Source organism: Cetorhinus maximus, chromosome 15, assembly GCF_964194155.1.
Source record: "Cetorhinus maximus chromosome 15, sCetMax3.hap1.1, whole genome shotgun sequence".
Taxonomy (NCBI): domain Eukaryota; kingdom Metazoa; phylum Chordata; class Chondrichthyes; order Lamniformes; family Cetorhinidae; genus Cetorhinus; species Cetorhinus maximus.
Window position 1 is genome coordinate 71,092,937 of NC_135893.1, and position 14,529 is coordinate 71,107,465.

Consider the following 14,529-nt stretch of genomic DNA (forward strand, 5'->3'; position numbering starts at 1 on the left):
GTTTATGCTAATGTGATTAGCATACTCTGGGACCTCAGAGTTGGTGACCTGTCAAGAGATGCTGATGATCCACCTGACAAATGTGGAAACTGTTCAGCCTTTCTCCTGCCTAGCATATGTTGTCCAGGTCTCACCACTGTAGTGTCGACACGGTTCAGCGTTCAGTACGCATACACCAAAAGCTACAGCTGTTATGTTGATTTCAGCAACAAATGAGTTTCACATATCTACGCTCCACAATCCAACCACCTTCAGCGTCACATTATCAACTGACAGATGGTGGTACAGCATCCAGATGCTGATGGTCAAACAAAACTCTTTACAGACACGAGACAGACGGCCATTTGCTGATTTAAAAATTCTCTCATAGGATGTGGGTGCCACTGGCTGCGCCAGCATTTATTACCCCTCCCTAAATGCCCTTGAGAAAGTGGTGGTGAGCCACCTTCTTGAACCACTGCAGTCCATTTGGTGTAGGCACGCCCAAAGTGCTGTTAGGGGAGTTCCAGGATTTTGACACAGCACCAGTGAAGAAATAGCAATATAGTTCCAAGTCAGAATAGTGGGTATGTGGCTTGGAGAGGAACTTGCAGGTGATGATGTTCCCATACAGCTGCTGCCCTTGTCCTTCTAGGTGGTAGAGGTCATGAGTTTGTAAGGTGCTGACAAAGGAGTCTTGGTGAGTTTCTGCAGTGCACCTCGTAGCTGGTACACACTGCTGCTGCCACTATGTACCAGTGGTGAAGGGAGTGCATGTTGAAGGTGGTGGATGGGCTGCTTTGTCCTGGATGGTGTCACGCTTTGGGTGTTGTTGGAGCTACACATATCCAGGCAAGTGGAAAGTATTCCATCACACTTGGGACTTGGTGCCTTGTAGATGATGGACAGGCTTTGAGGGAGTCAGGTGGTTAGTTACTCACTGCAAAATTCCCAGCCTCTGACATGCTCTTGTAACCACAGTATTTACATGGCTAGTCCAGTTCAGTTTCTGGCCATGCTGAAGGCGTTCCTCAGTATGGAATACTAATGTGGCACCTTCAGCATAGATGATGACTTAGCACAGCTTTGTCTAGGATCTCTGGCAAGCAAGGCTAAACAGCTTTGTCAGTTCTAGTATGCAAGTAGACAGCTTTGTAGAGGACCTGAAAGCATATGACAGCAAAGATAAGAATCTGCCCAAAAGTGTCAGTGCCCAGAACACAATTCTGCCCGACTCCACTGCAAATCTCAAAGGGTTCTGATGTTGCCCTGTAATTGCTGACCATACCCATCATGTTGTCGTGGAACAAAATCAGATTGAGCAGCTTTGGTGGGCAGCCAGTTTTCTCCAACAGCTTAAATAGGTCACCTACTCACATAGCCAAATGCCTTGGTGAAATCAAAGATGACAAATATAATGGCCTATCTGCAAGACTGAAAAAGAAAATCATGTCACAATGCTAGTTGTGAAACCATGCTGGGATTGGAGGGTCAATGTGTTCAGCCAGGATCTGCAGTCTGACAAGGGCAATAACTTTCCCATGATGCTCAGCAGGGAGATGCCTCAATGGTTGTTGCAATCTCTGGTCACTTGTCCTTGTACAGGGTCACAATCTTCACATCATGCATATTCTGGGGGCATTGCCCCCTCCCTCCAGCAGAGACAGGTTTGTGCAGATGCTGAGGGAGTGCCAGTTTCTCATGATCAATAAGTTCAGGTGATATAGCATCAGCACCTAAAACTTTGCCCATAGCAAAGCCAATGACTCACTTGCCAAGTCTTCCACTGTGAAGGAGAATGTAAGTATGATGGGGAAGATGTAAAGGGTTAACATCAGAAGCACATGATAATGATGTAACATCACATGACTGATTAACAGATCTGGTGGGAGCAGAAGTTTCAACCTTGTGCCAAGTTCCTAATACGTATATAGCAGCTGTAGATAAAGAATAAATGGTTTTAACAATCTACAATCTTGAGCAGCTTGCTTTGAGAGAATAGACAAGGTCCAGAAAGAACCCCGTCTAGACCGTGAACCCCATTTTGGATTCTGTAACCAGCTTCACCATGACAGGCAGGCTTTCCATGATATCTAGAGCTTCCTCAGTGACTATGTTCTCCCTAAAGTACAACTCGTGTTCCACCCATTTCTCCAACTAATTTTTGCAGTGATGACCTCCCCTGCCTTTGTTTTCAATGGAGCAGTGTTTTTCCCTGAAGGACCGGATGCCATTTTGATCCCTTCATAGATACCTCTAGCATTCCCAGTGTCAAAGGATATCTGGATATTCTGCCAAAGTTGTAATTGTAACCAATAGACATTGGTGCACCATCTAGCAGTTTGTTGGACTTTACTGTGAATGGCCTTTCACATACACATCTCAATGACAGGTTCCATCACAATGATGTTCACCTTAAACCAGTCAGCATTTTTCCACTCTTGCTTCCCATATGTTGGGAAATTGTGGCATTGTAGATGGCATCTTAAACTATATGTTCCATTTCACTTCTGTACCATGGGGGAATGCCGGAGAGTACCTATTCAAATGAATAGAGGAATGGTTGGCTTTTATCTAGGTAGGTAGTATGGCTGATATAAAGAACAAAGAACAAAGAAAAGTACAGCACAGGAACAGGCCCTTCAGCCCTCCAAGCCTGCGCCGATTATATTGCCTGTCAAACTAAAACATTTTGCACTTCTGGGGTCCATACACCTCTATTCCCATCCTATTCATGTATTTGTCAAGCTACCTCTTAAACACCACTATCGTACCTGCTTCCACCACCTCCTCTGGCAGCGAATTCCAGACACTCACTACCCTCTGCATAAAAAACTTGCCTGCCCTGTACATCTCCTCTAAAGTTTTCTCCTCTCACCTTAAATCTATGTCCCCTAGTAATGACTTTTCCACCCTAGGAAAAAGCTTCTGACTATCTACTCTATCCATGCCACTCAATTTTGTAAACTTCTATCAAGTCGCCCCTCAATCTCCATCGCTCTAGTGAGAACAATCAGAGTTTCTCCAACCTCTCCTCATATCTAATAACCTATAGACCAGGCAGCATCCTGGTAAACCTCCTCTGCACCTTCTCCTACGCCTCCATATCCTTCTGGTAGTGTGGCAACCAGAATTGCACGCAATATTCCAAGTGTGGCCTAACCAAGGTTCTATACAGCTGCAGCATGACTTCCCAGCTTTTATACTCAATACCCCTGCCGATGAAGGTGGAGAGGTGTTAATTACACAAAGCTTGTGGTAGCAGCAAAGCTCAAGTAGTCTCGGTCCATTCTCATCATCTTTCCCAGGCCAGAGGCTATGCCTCATGGTCTGTGCCTACTCGTGTTGAAATCTCCTAGTAGGCAAGATGCTCTGATTTAGGGATTCTGCTGATAGTGTCAAGCCCTTCATAGAACTGGTCTTTTGTCTCTGCAGTGGATCACAGCATTGGAGCAGAGATACTCATGAGGTTAACTGGCCCTGTCGAGTTAGTGGATGGAGAGAACACGTTCTGAACCATTTGTTAGGGTTCAAATCATTGAGATGTGTTCTTTACAGCAAAGCCTACACCTTGCTCATATTTCCTCAGAATTCTTCCCCTGCCAGATGAATGTGCAATGTTTTTCTTTTCATGATTCACTGTTGACACCCCTGCAAAAGATCAGGCTCACCATGTCGATGTTCAACCTATCAAGTTTCATGTTAAAGCACAGCTATCTTACGTGCATTATCAAGCAGCTGCAAGTCATCCATTAGTTCTGTGCATCCTGGAGTTCCAGCTTGCCCATTGAAGTGTTGGCCTTTTTTTGTTCCATTTGCATGCCTGGTGCAACAGATTCCATCTACTCATTCAGCAGAGACTCAGAACTCCAAGCACCCATTGAAACAGAGAACATGGCAGGTCAGCACCTTACTAATCCTAACTTGGTGAATGGTGGCTGACCACTGGAACACAATGGTTCCCCCCACTCTCCCCAGAGAAGCAGTCTGTAATTGCACCCATTCTCCATGTCAATCAAGTTGGGCTGACTGCTTGTAATTGCCATCTCCAGTATTGTGTTAACACTCTGCAGCAAAATTAAAATGTACTCACTAGGGCACAAGCCTGGGCAAAATTTATGGAGACCCAAGGCTGCCCAAACAAGAGGGTCCAACAGGTCAATGTGATGCACCTAATGTGTGGGTGAAGAGAGTTTGCATGCTTTCTGCTTTTGTGTGTGAGTTTGCTTCTCATTTTCAACCAACACCACTGGATAGCAGTGCCAAATGTGCAAATTTCTCCGTCAGTACACAGCCTCTCCATTGTCAAGTTGCCTCCTCGTGGTGAAACAAAGATGGGGTAACGTGCTCTCATAGGCTAAATTTGGGGCATAAACCATAAGAGACATCTCCAGATATATATCTTCAAGTCACTTACAAAATAAACAAAACCTCAAAGCATGGTGACAGCACAAAACATGTTGGCAGCACTGGAGGCTGCCTTCAATCAATCAGCACAATAAAACCATCTTCCAAATTCCTTAGAAATTAGAGGGGAAGAATCTAATTTCATAGCAAGCTGCACCTCCTTTTCCCAAGAACTTGCATCTTTATTGGCACTGAACATAAGCAGTATGTAACAGGATTAGCAATTACTCTCCCCCAAGAATGCGCACACACACACACACACTTTTCCAAATAGTTAAACAAACCATAAATTTAAAGCAATGACTAAAATCAAAAGCAATGAACTTACTGACAAATATACAAACTGCACAAAAGCATACGAAATAGAGAACCAATACACATATCTATCTTGGACATTGATTTTGAAATCATCTTGAAAGCTTAATCCTTTGCAAAATTTTAATTGATCACAACTTGATGGTTCTTTGTTCCAGTGTTCTGCCCCATCAGCAAGATGTAGTAAAAATGAAGCAAAAGCCTACTGAATATATCCCAGACCAAAAGACTCCTGTCTTTTTATCAATCAAATTCAAAGGCACATTGCAACATTTGAAGCAGTCATTCGTCAAATTTTCACACTACTTACAGTCCTCAAACCATTAATGGTTCAGATTCCCTTCCACACAAAACCTCCATTTTATGACCAGAAGGCAAGACATTTTCTCTTAACACACTACTGTATAAAAGTAATTACAAAAACATTGGTGTGAAACAGGGTGGAGCTCTACTTGCATCAGATTACTCACCAACAGAGCCAGCTTATCCTTTAACATCAATTGCACAAGCCTTGGCAAGATGCCAGTGCGAACCACCTCCTCAATCCGTTCATTCGGGCCATCCGTCAGGTACGATATTGCCCAACAAGCATCAGAGAGGAGGGTATCATCCTCATAATGAAGCAACTGAACCAGCGTGGGGAGGATCTGTTGAACTGTCTGGAGAGGTGGATGTGGATTTTTGTTGCGACATAGATTTGATATAGTCCATGTGATATTGCGCAGGAAGCCAACCTAGAATTTAATTAAAACTGAATGATGCCAGTACAGTGAGCAGGGGAAAGAGGGAATTAGAAAAGTGAAAGTTTTAGCCAAATCATGAAGCAAAACTGGATGTTAAAAGTAGAATTAGACTCAGACCATCTATTTCCAAAGAGAGAATTAGGACCATTGTGAATGTCACTTTTTAAATACAGTCACCTATTTAGTCAATAAACATGCCAGCCAATTTACACAGGTCATAACTGGCAATGAAGTGATTGTTTTTTGCTTTAAATTTCTTTCACGTGAGGTGAACAGCACTGGCTCGGCCATTTGTTCTGGTGGCGAGCTACCTTCTTGAAATGCTGCAGTCCATGTAGGTACACCCAAAGGACAAGAAGGAATGGCAATATAGTTACAAATCAGGATGGTGAGTGGCTTGGAGGCGAACTTGCAAGTGGTGTTCCCTTGCATCTGCTGCCCTTGTCCTTCTAAATTGTAGAGGTCATGGATTTGGAACATGCTACTGAAAGAGCCTTGGCAAGTTGCTGTAGTGCATCTTATATACAGCACACTGTTGCCACTGTATGTCACTAATGGAGGGAGTGAATGTTTGCAGTGGAGGAAGGGGTGCCAATCAAGCAGGCTGCTTTGTCTTGGATGATGTCAAGCTTCTTTAGAGATGAAATACTCTCTACTCGCCTGGCTGAGTGCAGCTCCAACAACACTCCTGACTTGTGCCTTGTAGATGGTGGACAGGCATTAGGGCATCAGGAAGCAAGTTACTTGCCACAGCATTCCCAGCCTCTGACCTGCTCTTGTGGCCACAGTATTTATATGGCTGGTCCAGTTCAGTTTCTAGTCAATAGTAACTGCCACGATGTTGATATTGGGGGATTCAGCAATGGTAATGCCATTGAATGCAAAGGGGAGAAGGTTAGGTTCTCTTATTGGAGAGTCATTGCCTGGCATTTGTGCATAGCACAAATGTTACTTGCTGCTGGTCAGCCCAAGCCTGGATATTGTCCAGGGTCTTGCTGCATATGACACTGACTGCTTCAATGAATGAATGACTCATTAATCTGCTATCATATTGTTAGTTGAGGGGTGACTAAAGGCCAGAATAGCAGCAAACTTTGATCATGTCCAAAAGTGCCAATGGATCTCTGTCACACTGATGGTGGCCTCAGCTTAATGTTTCATCAAAAGGTTATAGCAGTCCTTCAATGCTGTACATTGTGTTCCAATGCTACAGTCCTGGAACAGTGTTTAAACCTACAGCCTTCCAACTTGAGAGAATATCACTGGTGATACTTGGGTTTGATATAAAGGAGAATTGACAAATGCCATGTTTCCACCCCCCACCCTTTATTCATCAATTACAGGGACAAGGGAAAGGAGAGGGTAGAAGTGGAGAAAGGATCAGAAAGGGAACCTCATCACAACTGCTGAACAAGTTATTTTCCCTCATTTAATTCAAGTAGCCATTAGAAACACCTAAATTCAGTTCATTAAAGCACAGCATTCTGACCAGCAGACTAAATTGAAGCAAACACGTCATAGACCACTAGCTACCATTTGGACTTACAGGGATGCCTGGTTTTACCAATCCCAGAAGTGAGGGGACAGCAGAGCATTCAATTACTGCATCACGAAAGAGGGGGCCATCACCTGCAAGAGTTTGAAAAAGTTACTACCTCCATTGGTTTAGTACAAAGTAAAGTTAAATCTTTATAAATAAACTCCATGTTGCAAAATTGGTGCTCTCATACCTGCAATGTTACCCAAGGCCCACACAGCTTGCTCACTGATGTGCATGTATGCCGAGGAAAGGAGATGTACAAGTGGTGGAATTGCACCTCCATCCACCACAGCCCCAGTTTGTGCTGATGTTCCAGAGGAAATGTTTGTTAGTGCCCAGGCTGACTCAAACTGCAGCATAGAATCGTCATCTCGACCAAGGAATTCAACAAACTTCTTAATTAGACCTGCTTTAATAATCTCATCCAGTGGAGGTTTCCATGCCCGTGACAGAAGTTTCCTATCAAGGGGAAAATAAGTTTAAAAGATACTCTTTTGTTTTTCTCTATTAGTAATTCCTTTCTACACCTCACATCCTAAAGGGAAATTGCCAAGACTAGATTAGGCAATAGCCTTTCTTCTCCAAGACCAGAGTTTGAATGGAACCAAAGTCTGTTGCAATGGGAGTGTGAGAATAACTGCACAAATGGCCAATTTAGACATTTCATTAAATCTACAAGATGATCAATGTGAATTGGATAATATCACACTGGAGGTGGGGGATGGGGGTGGGGTCAAGGCATAATGTTGGGATAGAATAGAAAAAGCTTTTCTCTCTCCTCCCAGCATTAAATATTCCTCATTTAAAGGGTTTATCTTGTTCTCACAGTTCTCACAGTTAATTTCAGCTGAATGGATTTGTCATCGGGTTTTAAAAGGCAAAAAGGCTTTGTTGGGTTCCATGAGAAACATGTCTTCGATGGAATGACACCCAACCTCCTACCGCTCACATAATTCCAAGATGTGGATGATATGTTCACTATATTTAAATCCGCAGCTGCATGTAATAATTTCCTTACATGGCTTAACGGGCTCCATCCTGCACTCAAATTCACCTTTGAAATAGAGCCATCAAATGAACTCCCCTTCCTTACTTACTAGCTGAGAATCTAACAGGGAGCTTTCTATGACAGTCTACTGCAAGCCTACCTTCACTGGTCAAAATATCTTGGGATTCTTACAGTTCCATACAGCATAAGATTGGTCTTATCAGCAACCTTGTAGATTGGGCCTGAGCCATTTGTTCACCATGCAAGCTTGATGCTGAAATAGGAAGTATCAAAGGCATCCTGTAGGATAATGACTATCCTGACCAGATCATCTCGCACTGTATATCATGCAAACGAATGAACAGGCCTAAGACCATCACTTTCAGCCCTGAAATGTGCCCAGTCTACCTCAGATTACCCTGGAAGGGTAAGGTATTCCAAAAATTTGAGCAACAGGTGAAGCTAGCTGTTTCACACTGCTACTATGCAGCAACACAAGTACTATTTGCCACTAACAGGGTGTTGCAGTCAAGCCAAAAAGACATTCTGCCTATCACACAAATGAGTAATGTGGTATATGAATTTCAGTGCCAGTGTGATGCTAGGTATGTAGGCCATATGTCCCAAAGACTGGCAGATTGTATCAAACAGCATGTCCTAGCAGCTGTCCTAGCCATTGCTCGCAACAGACAAAGCACAGCCCATGCCCAACCAGCCCGTGCTTGCAAAACACAAAAGTGTCCAACATTAGATGTGATTCTGCGATTGGACAACATTTGCTAAATAATCCTTAGTGTGCTAAGAATTATGCTGACAACCACTTTAAGATTGTCAGCTGAGCTCGCAGTGTGGCGCACTTGTGTACTGAAAGCTATATGTTTGTAGACAGAACGAACATGTACACACATTGCATCTGTTTCAGCTGAACAAAATAACTGACAGTAATTCACTGACTCATTCCTCAGGGCAATGTCTTGACCAATCAGGGTCAAGCTGCCTAGTTTAAATTTCAAACAACACTCAGCAGTTAACTGTCAGTTACCATCAATTGGTGCACTCTCCATGGCACCACCGCTATCAACCAGAGCCTGCTTGCCAACCAATCAGCACTTTTCTCATGAAGTCTAGATTGTAGCTTTTCAGACAAAGACTGAAAGGAGGAACACAAGAAAAATACCCCACACTCAGCAACCCAAATATACTCTGGAGTTAAAAATTAGCTCTCAAGCTGCAAGTACCTTTGTTACTGGAGGTATCACAGTCAAAGATTTGTATTTATTTTTTACTAATGATGCCTGAAATTCACACAGGTACCTTACAGGTCCAGACTTGCAATAAAAATGGACTTGTATGCCTTGTGTCCATTGACTTTTTTGATTTGAACATGGCAAAGCACTTCACCTCCAATCTTCTAAATGGGGACAGAAAATGTATGTGCACTGTGTAATGAAGCAATACCACTTCTACCTAGCTCCATTTGTAGCTTGCAGCTGTAGTAATGGGTCATGGTTGTTTATTCCTTTCACAATCTCTTTAATGGTCATTGCACGGTCCTGAAGGGAGGGAAGAACAACATGTTGAAGTTTAAATAAAGGATAAAATAATCAAGATACATTTTTAACATGGAATGGTCAATTTCATTTCGTCATTAAGCCAATTTTAAGACTAGATGTCCTCATCAACATCTAAATGGTACAAATCAACTTTGTACCTCACAATAGTAGATTCATTTTCTATTTGTAGGTCATCAACCTATGTGGCAGATCATAAAGCCAAAAATTCATTATGCCATGCTTTGGTACAGGGACACAGAATGCCAAGTTAAGGTACATGTCAAAGGTTAGTCTCAGCTGGGCTATCCCATGGTGTTGAATGATACTTGATACTTCCCTACAGGCCATACTCCTTCCTTGGGGGAGATTAAGAATCAAAATTGGTAACAGATACAATAGATGTTTATTTTGTAAAGACAATGAGATAACCTAAGAAAAATTGAGAATAGTAGGATTACAATAGTTTCAACTGCCAATTTGTTCCTCAAGGAAGGTATAATCAAATGTGAATGTTATACATACATTAGTTCCAGCAATCTTTTGTAGTGAAGGGTCACTATCTGGGAAATTGCTTATATTCCGTCTCTTCAAGATCTGTTCATCTCTTTTAGCTTTTCGTAATTCAATAGAAAACTCCACTCTCTGCCTCCTCAGTATCTGGTTTAAGCAAAAACTAAGTATCAAGACTAGAGAACAGTAACTATATAGAAATAAAACAAAAAGTTTCCCAAATTTAAAACCCCGAAAGCGAAACGTTCTCATTGCTTGCTCTTCACTTCAGTAATTCCATGCATTTAACACCAATAGTCGCAATCATTTTAACAATTACGTTTGCAGAGTAGAAACTCATCAACACTATAGGTTGAAGGCAAGAGAGGCAAGAGATTAATAGAAACTCTAGACTTTAATGAGGCAATATACTTGTCTACAACAAATACTGCATTAAGAGATAGAATATACAAAAGGCCATTTGGCCCAAACAATCCATGTCAGTGTTTACTCCCCACTCAAGCTTCCTCCAAGGCTATCTGTCAACATAACTCCCTTCTCCTGCATATGTTTATCCAACCTCTCCTTAATTGTACATTATCTGTATTATTCATCTCAACCACTCCTGGCAGCACCTGAACCTGTGGTAGAGAATTCCACATTCAACTTTCTGGCTAGAAATTTCTTCTGAATTCCCCATTTGATTTCTACAGACTGTTTTGCTCTTCCACACAAGTGGAAGCACACTATCCCTATTCAATCAAATAGTCATAATGTCACCCCTTTTCATGAAAAAAAGAAACCCAGCCAGTTAATCTTTTCCTGATAGGCATCATTTTAGTTCTGAGATCATCCTTGTCAATCTCTTTTGCATCCCCTCCTGTGCTGAATATGTCAGAGTTATACACAGTATGCCAAGTGTGGTCTAATCCAGTTTTGATACAAGTTTACTATAACTGCTCCACTTTTCAATTCTAACCCTCCAGAAGTAAACCCTAGTACTTGGTTTGCTTTTCTATGGCCTTATTAACTTAAGTCACTACTTTTAGCAATCTGTATGTTTGTACTTCCAGATCCCTTTGCTCCTCTACCCCAATTAGATTCTCATTTGTCAAGTAATATGCAACCTTAGTTTTCTTATCAAGTATGACAACTCACACTCATGTTGAAATTCATTTGCCAATTATAGGCCTATTCTGCAAGTTTATTAATCTTGTGATTTGTTGCAGTGCTCCTCAGTATTGATTATATTCCAGCTCCATTCCCAATTTGGGGTCATCTGCAAATTTAGAAATTTGTTTTTGATCCCAAGATCTAAATCATTAATGATGAGCACTAATGGTCCCACCACTGATCCCACTTTCTGCCATTGAATAACTATGCTCTGCTTTTTGTCTCATTGACAGCTAGCTATCCAACTAGCTATCTATTCTGCTACTTACCCCCCTTATCCCCCTGACTCTTAAATTCATTCTTTGGATAGACGTGCATTGCTGGCAAAACCAGCATTTATTGCCCATCCCTAATCGTTCTTGAGCAGGTATTGGTGAGCCACCAATATTGAGTGGCTTAATTGCCCTCTAAAATGGCCAAGCAAGAGTCAACCACATTCCTTTGGGTCTGGAGTCATATGAAGGCCTGACCAGGTATGGATGGCAGATTTCCTTCCCCTGAAGGACATCAGATGAGTTTTTAAATAACAAAATGGTAGTTTCATGATCATTATTAATGAGGCTAGCATTTTATTCCAGATTTATTAACCAACTGAATTTAAATTTCCCCAGCTGCCATGGGGGATTTGAATGTATGGCTCCAGAGAATTAGTCCAGACCTCTGGATTACTAACCCAGCAACAGTGCTATTGTCCCCTTAGGTACATACCTCATTCAATATGCGCCACCTTATTGAAAGCCTTCTGGAAATCTAGATAAATTACAGCAACTGCATTGCCCTTGAATACTCTCTCGTGTTACCCCTTCAAATAAATTGATAAGGTTAATCTAGCAAGACTTGGGTCTTTATTATTCATTATTATAGTTTTGGTTCTCAAATGTTTTTCTGTTTTCTCCTTTGGTAGGGATTTGATTATTTTTCCTACCATCAATGCTAAGCTGACTGCCCTATAATTCCTTGGATGTGTTCCATCTCCCTTCTTAAATATTGGGCTAACATACGAACAAGGAGCAGGAGAAGAGAGATGCAGTTTCTGTGGGGGAAAAGATTTGGGGAGATCAGGGAGGAGGGGAGTGCAGTGAATTCAGAGGACGGGGGCAGGAGGGGGAGCAAGGGGAAGTGGGATGGAGATTAAAATCAGAGCACAAGTCACTGCTTAAATACATTTGAGGTGGGTCTGGGGCAGTGGGCAAAAAAAGTTTAAATTAAACAATACAAGAGTTTTAACAGGGTGGAGATGTTCAAAGAGGCAACAAAGTGCCAGGGGAGTGGTGGAAATATGTGACTTGTTGTCAAGCACCATACTGCCACCAGTGGTTTGGACACAGTAGCTGATGCAAAATACAACCACCGACTTCAATAGGCATCAAGTTTAAAAATCAATATAATCATCCCCAATAAGTTCCTACATAGCAATAGACTTTTCCAGGAGTGATGGGAGATACAGGGAGTAACAAGCCAACTATTTCAATAGTTCTCCAAATGCCACCTTTATTAAGAATATTAGAGTTTGCTTCTCAACATTGGTCACTCTATACAATGTAGGTTTAGCATCCCTGCAATTTTCCAATCCAACACAAAGGTACTGGAATCTGAGGAATCCTGGGAGACCAATGCACCAAGAATATCAAAGCCCAATTTTTATCTTACACTTTCTTGTTTGATGTTTCAGAGACCAATGCATATGCATGATTTCTTCCATCACCATCCAGACCAAAATTAGTTTCACTTTCGCCATCACCAGCAATGGTCACCTCTGGCACTTTTCTCACTTTGTTTTGGGGAAACATTCCCTAATTCTGCAGTACACTCCAACAAACAATGTTTTTGCCAAGAACAATGATGTTGTACCATTACCTTTCACCAAGGAAATCTTCAAGAATAAAGTGTTTGGCAGCTACCCCTCCTTGATACCACTCGAATGTTTCAAAGCAGCAATGAAAACTCCTGGGGCATGGGTAGAAGTATTTAAAACTGAACCAGCAGGTACACATTTGAGGTAGACTCTTCTGCTGCTGCACCCTATTAAGTTTGTTAAGTAGACAAACCCCACTTGGATGGCATATCCAGCCAGTTGTTGGTTATATTGGACAGTCTTATTTCCAGGTCTAATTTGAACTAAATGTCAAATAAAGAATGGAAAATTGAAATGTATTTTTCCATCAATAGCTATACTATGCAAGAACCAAACCAAGTACCTCTACATTTTTGCCTCTATTCTTGAATTTTTTCATCCTCTCATGCTCAGTTTCACTGGTGGTTGACATCTTGGTTGCCTGAATTAAAAAAGTGCAATTTGTGATCAATTATGTACAGCAAACTTGTGTTAATGAAGTTAAAGAATTCACAACTGTTATTTTAAAAACCAGTAAACAATTACCCATGCAACACCTTTTGAAGGGTCAGCAGATTGAAATGTTAGCTCAACGCATTGTTATTATTACAAGGTGAAAAAGAGAACTGAGCTAAGGAAGACAAGCTAGTGAAACACTAAGGCCATAACTTTTTCAGCAAACCAATATGAAATAATAAGGCACATCATGTTCTATTTAAAAATATATATATTTACTGATTTCTCTCTACCCTGTTCCTAGAATTGTTAATTGTGGGTGAAATTGAGGAAATAGAATGGCTGCACCCAATTGAAATACAAAAATATCTTGGGGGGAAAAAAAAACACCATTCATAACAATGTATTGGTCATATTTAATAATGTAGTCACATTTCTTTCTTCGTGACCCAAGCGTAGGTTTAATGCATCACAATTACAATCCCTGACTTAAGCACAAAAAATTTTAATTATCTGGATTTAAATGTATTCTTGCATTGCTTCCCTAACAATTCAGGATATACCTTTGTTGAAGTTAATATAACCATTAATTGTACAATTATTTCATAAAATGTAAAGCAAAGGCTACAGTCAGCTATTTCAAGTGTTCATAGTATATTTAGGCATATGTATACAATCAAATTTGAGAAAGATTGTGCATTCAAACACATAACTCATGAAGTCACTAAGTGAAAGGGGGTGGTTCAATGTATTGAAATAACTCACTGCTCATGTGATGAGAACTGCAAATAAAAGGGACCACGACCGTTAATCTGATTATGAGTTTGGTTGTTAGAGTTACGGATATTGGTTGGGGTTGCACCCTATGTGGGTAGTAAGTAATTTGCTGAGCCCAGTAGCTAGTTTGTGGGCTTTATGTATTTCAATAATTGAAGCTACCAACTACTATGAAATATTCCATTTTTAGTTCCAAATGGTTCTTACAAAATGCTAAACCTTTCTCCCATTTCTCTACAGATGCTGCATGACCCATTTCCAGCATCTGCAGCACA

At 41.3% G+C, this 14,529-nt stretch overlaps 1 protein-coding gene across 1 annotated transcript in view; it reads right to left on the reverse strand.

Annotated features, from left to right (window-relative positions):
- LOC144690295 (importin subunit alpha-5-like) overlaps positions 1-13,454 on the reverse strand; it is a 29,262-nt gene extending 15,808 nt beyond the window's left edge. The window contains exons 1-6 of the mRNA XM_078557650.1: positions 13,386-13,454; positions 10,048-10,182; positions 9,440-9,525; positions 7,175-7,443; positions 6,991-7,073; positions 5,172-5,435 (exon numbers count right to left, since the gene is read on the reverse strand). Coding sequence (XP_078413776.1) covers positions 5,172-5,435; positions 6,991-7,073; positions 7,175-7,443; positions 9,440-9,525; positions 10,048-10,182; positions 13,386-13,454 — 906 coding nt within the window. The remainder of the gene's footprint in view (positions 1-5,171; positions 5,436-6,990; positions 7,074-7,174; positions 7,444-9,439; positions 9,526-10,047; positions 10,183-13,385) is intronic.
- Positions 13,455-14,529: the final 1,075 nt, after the last annotated feature.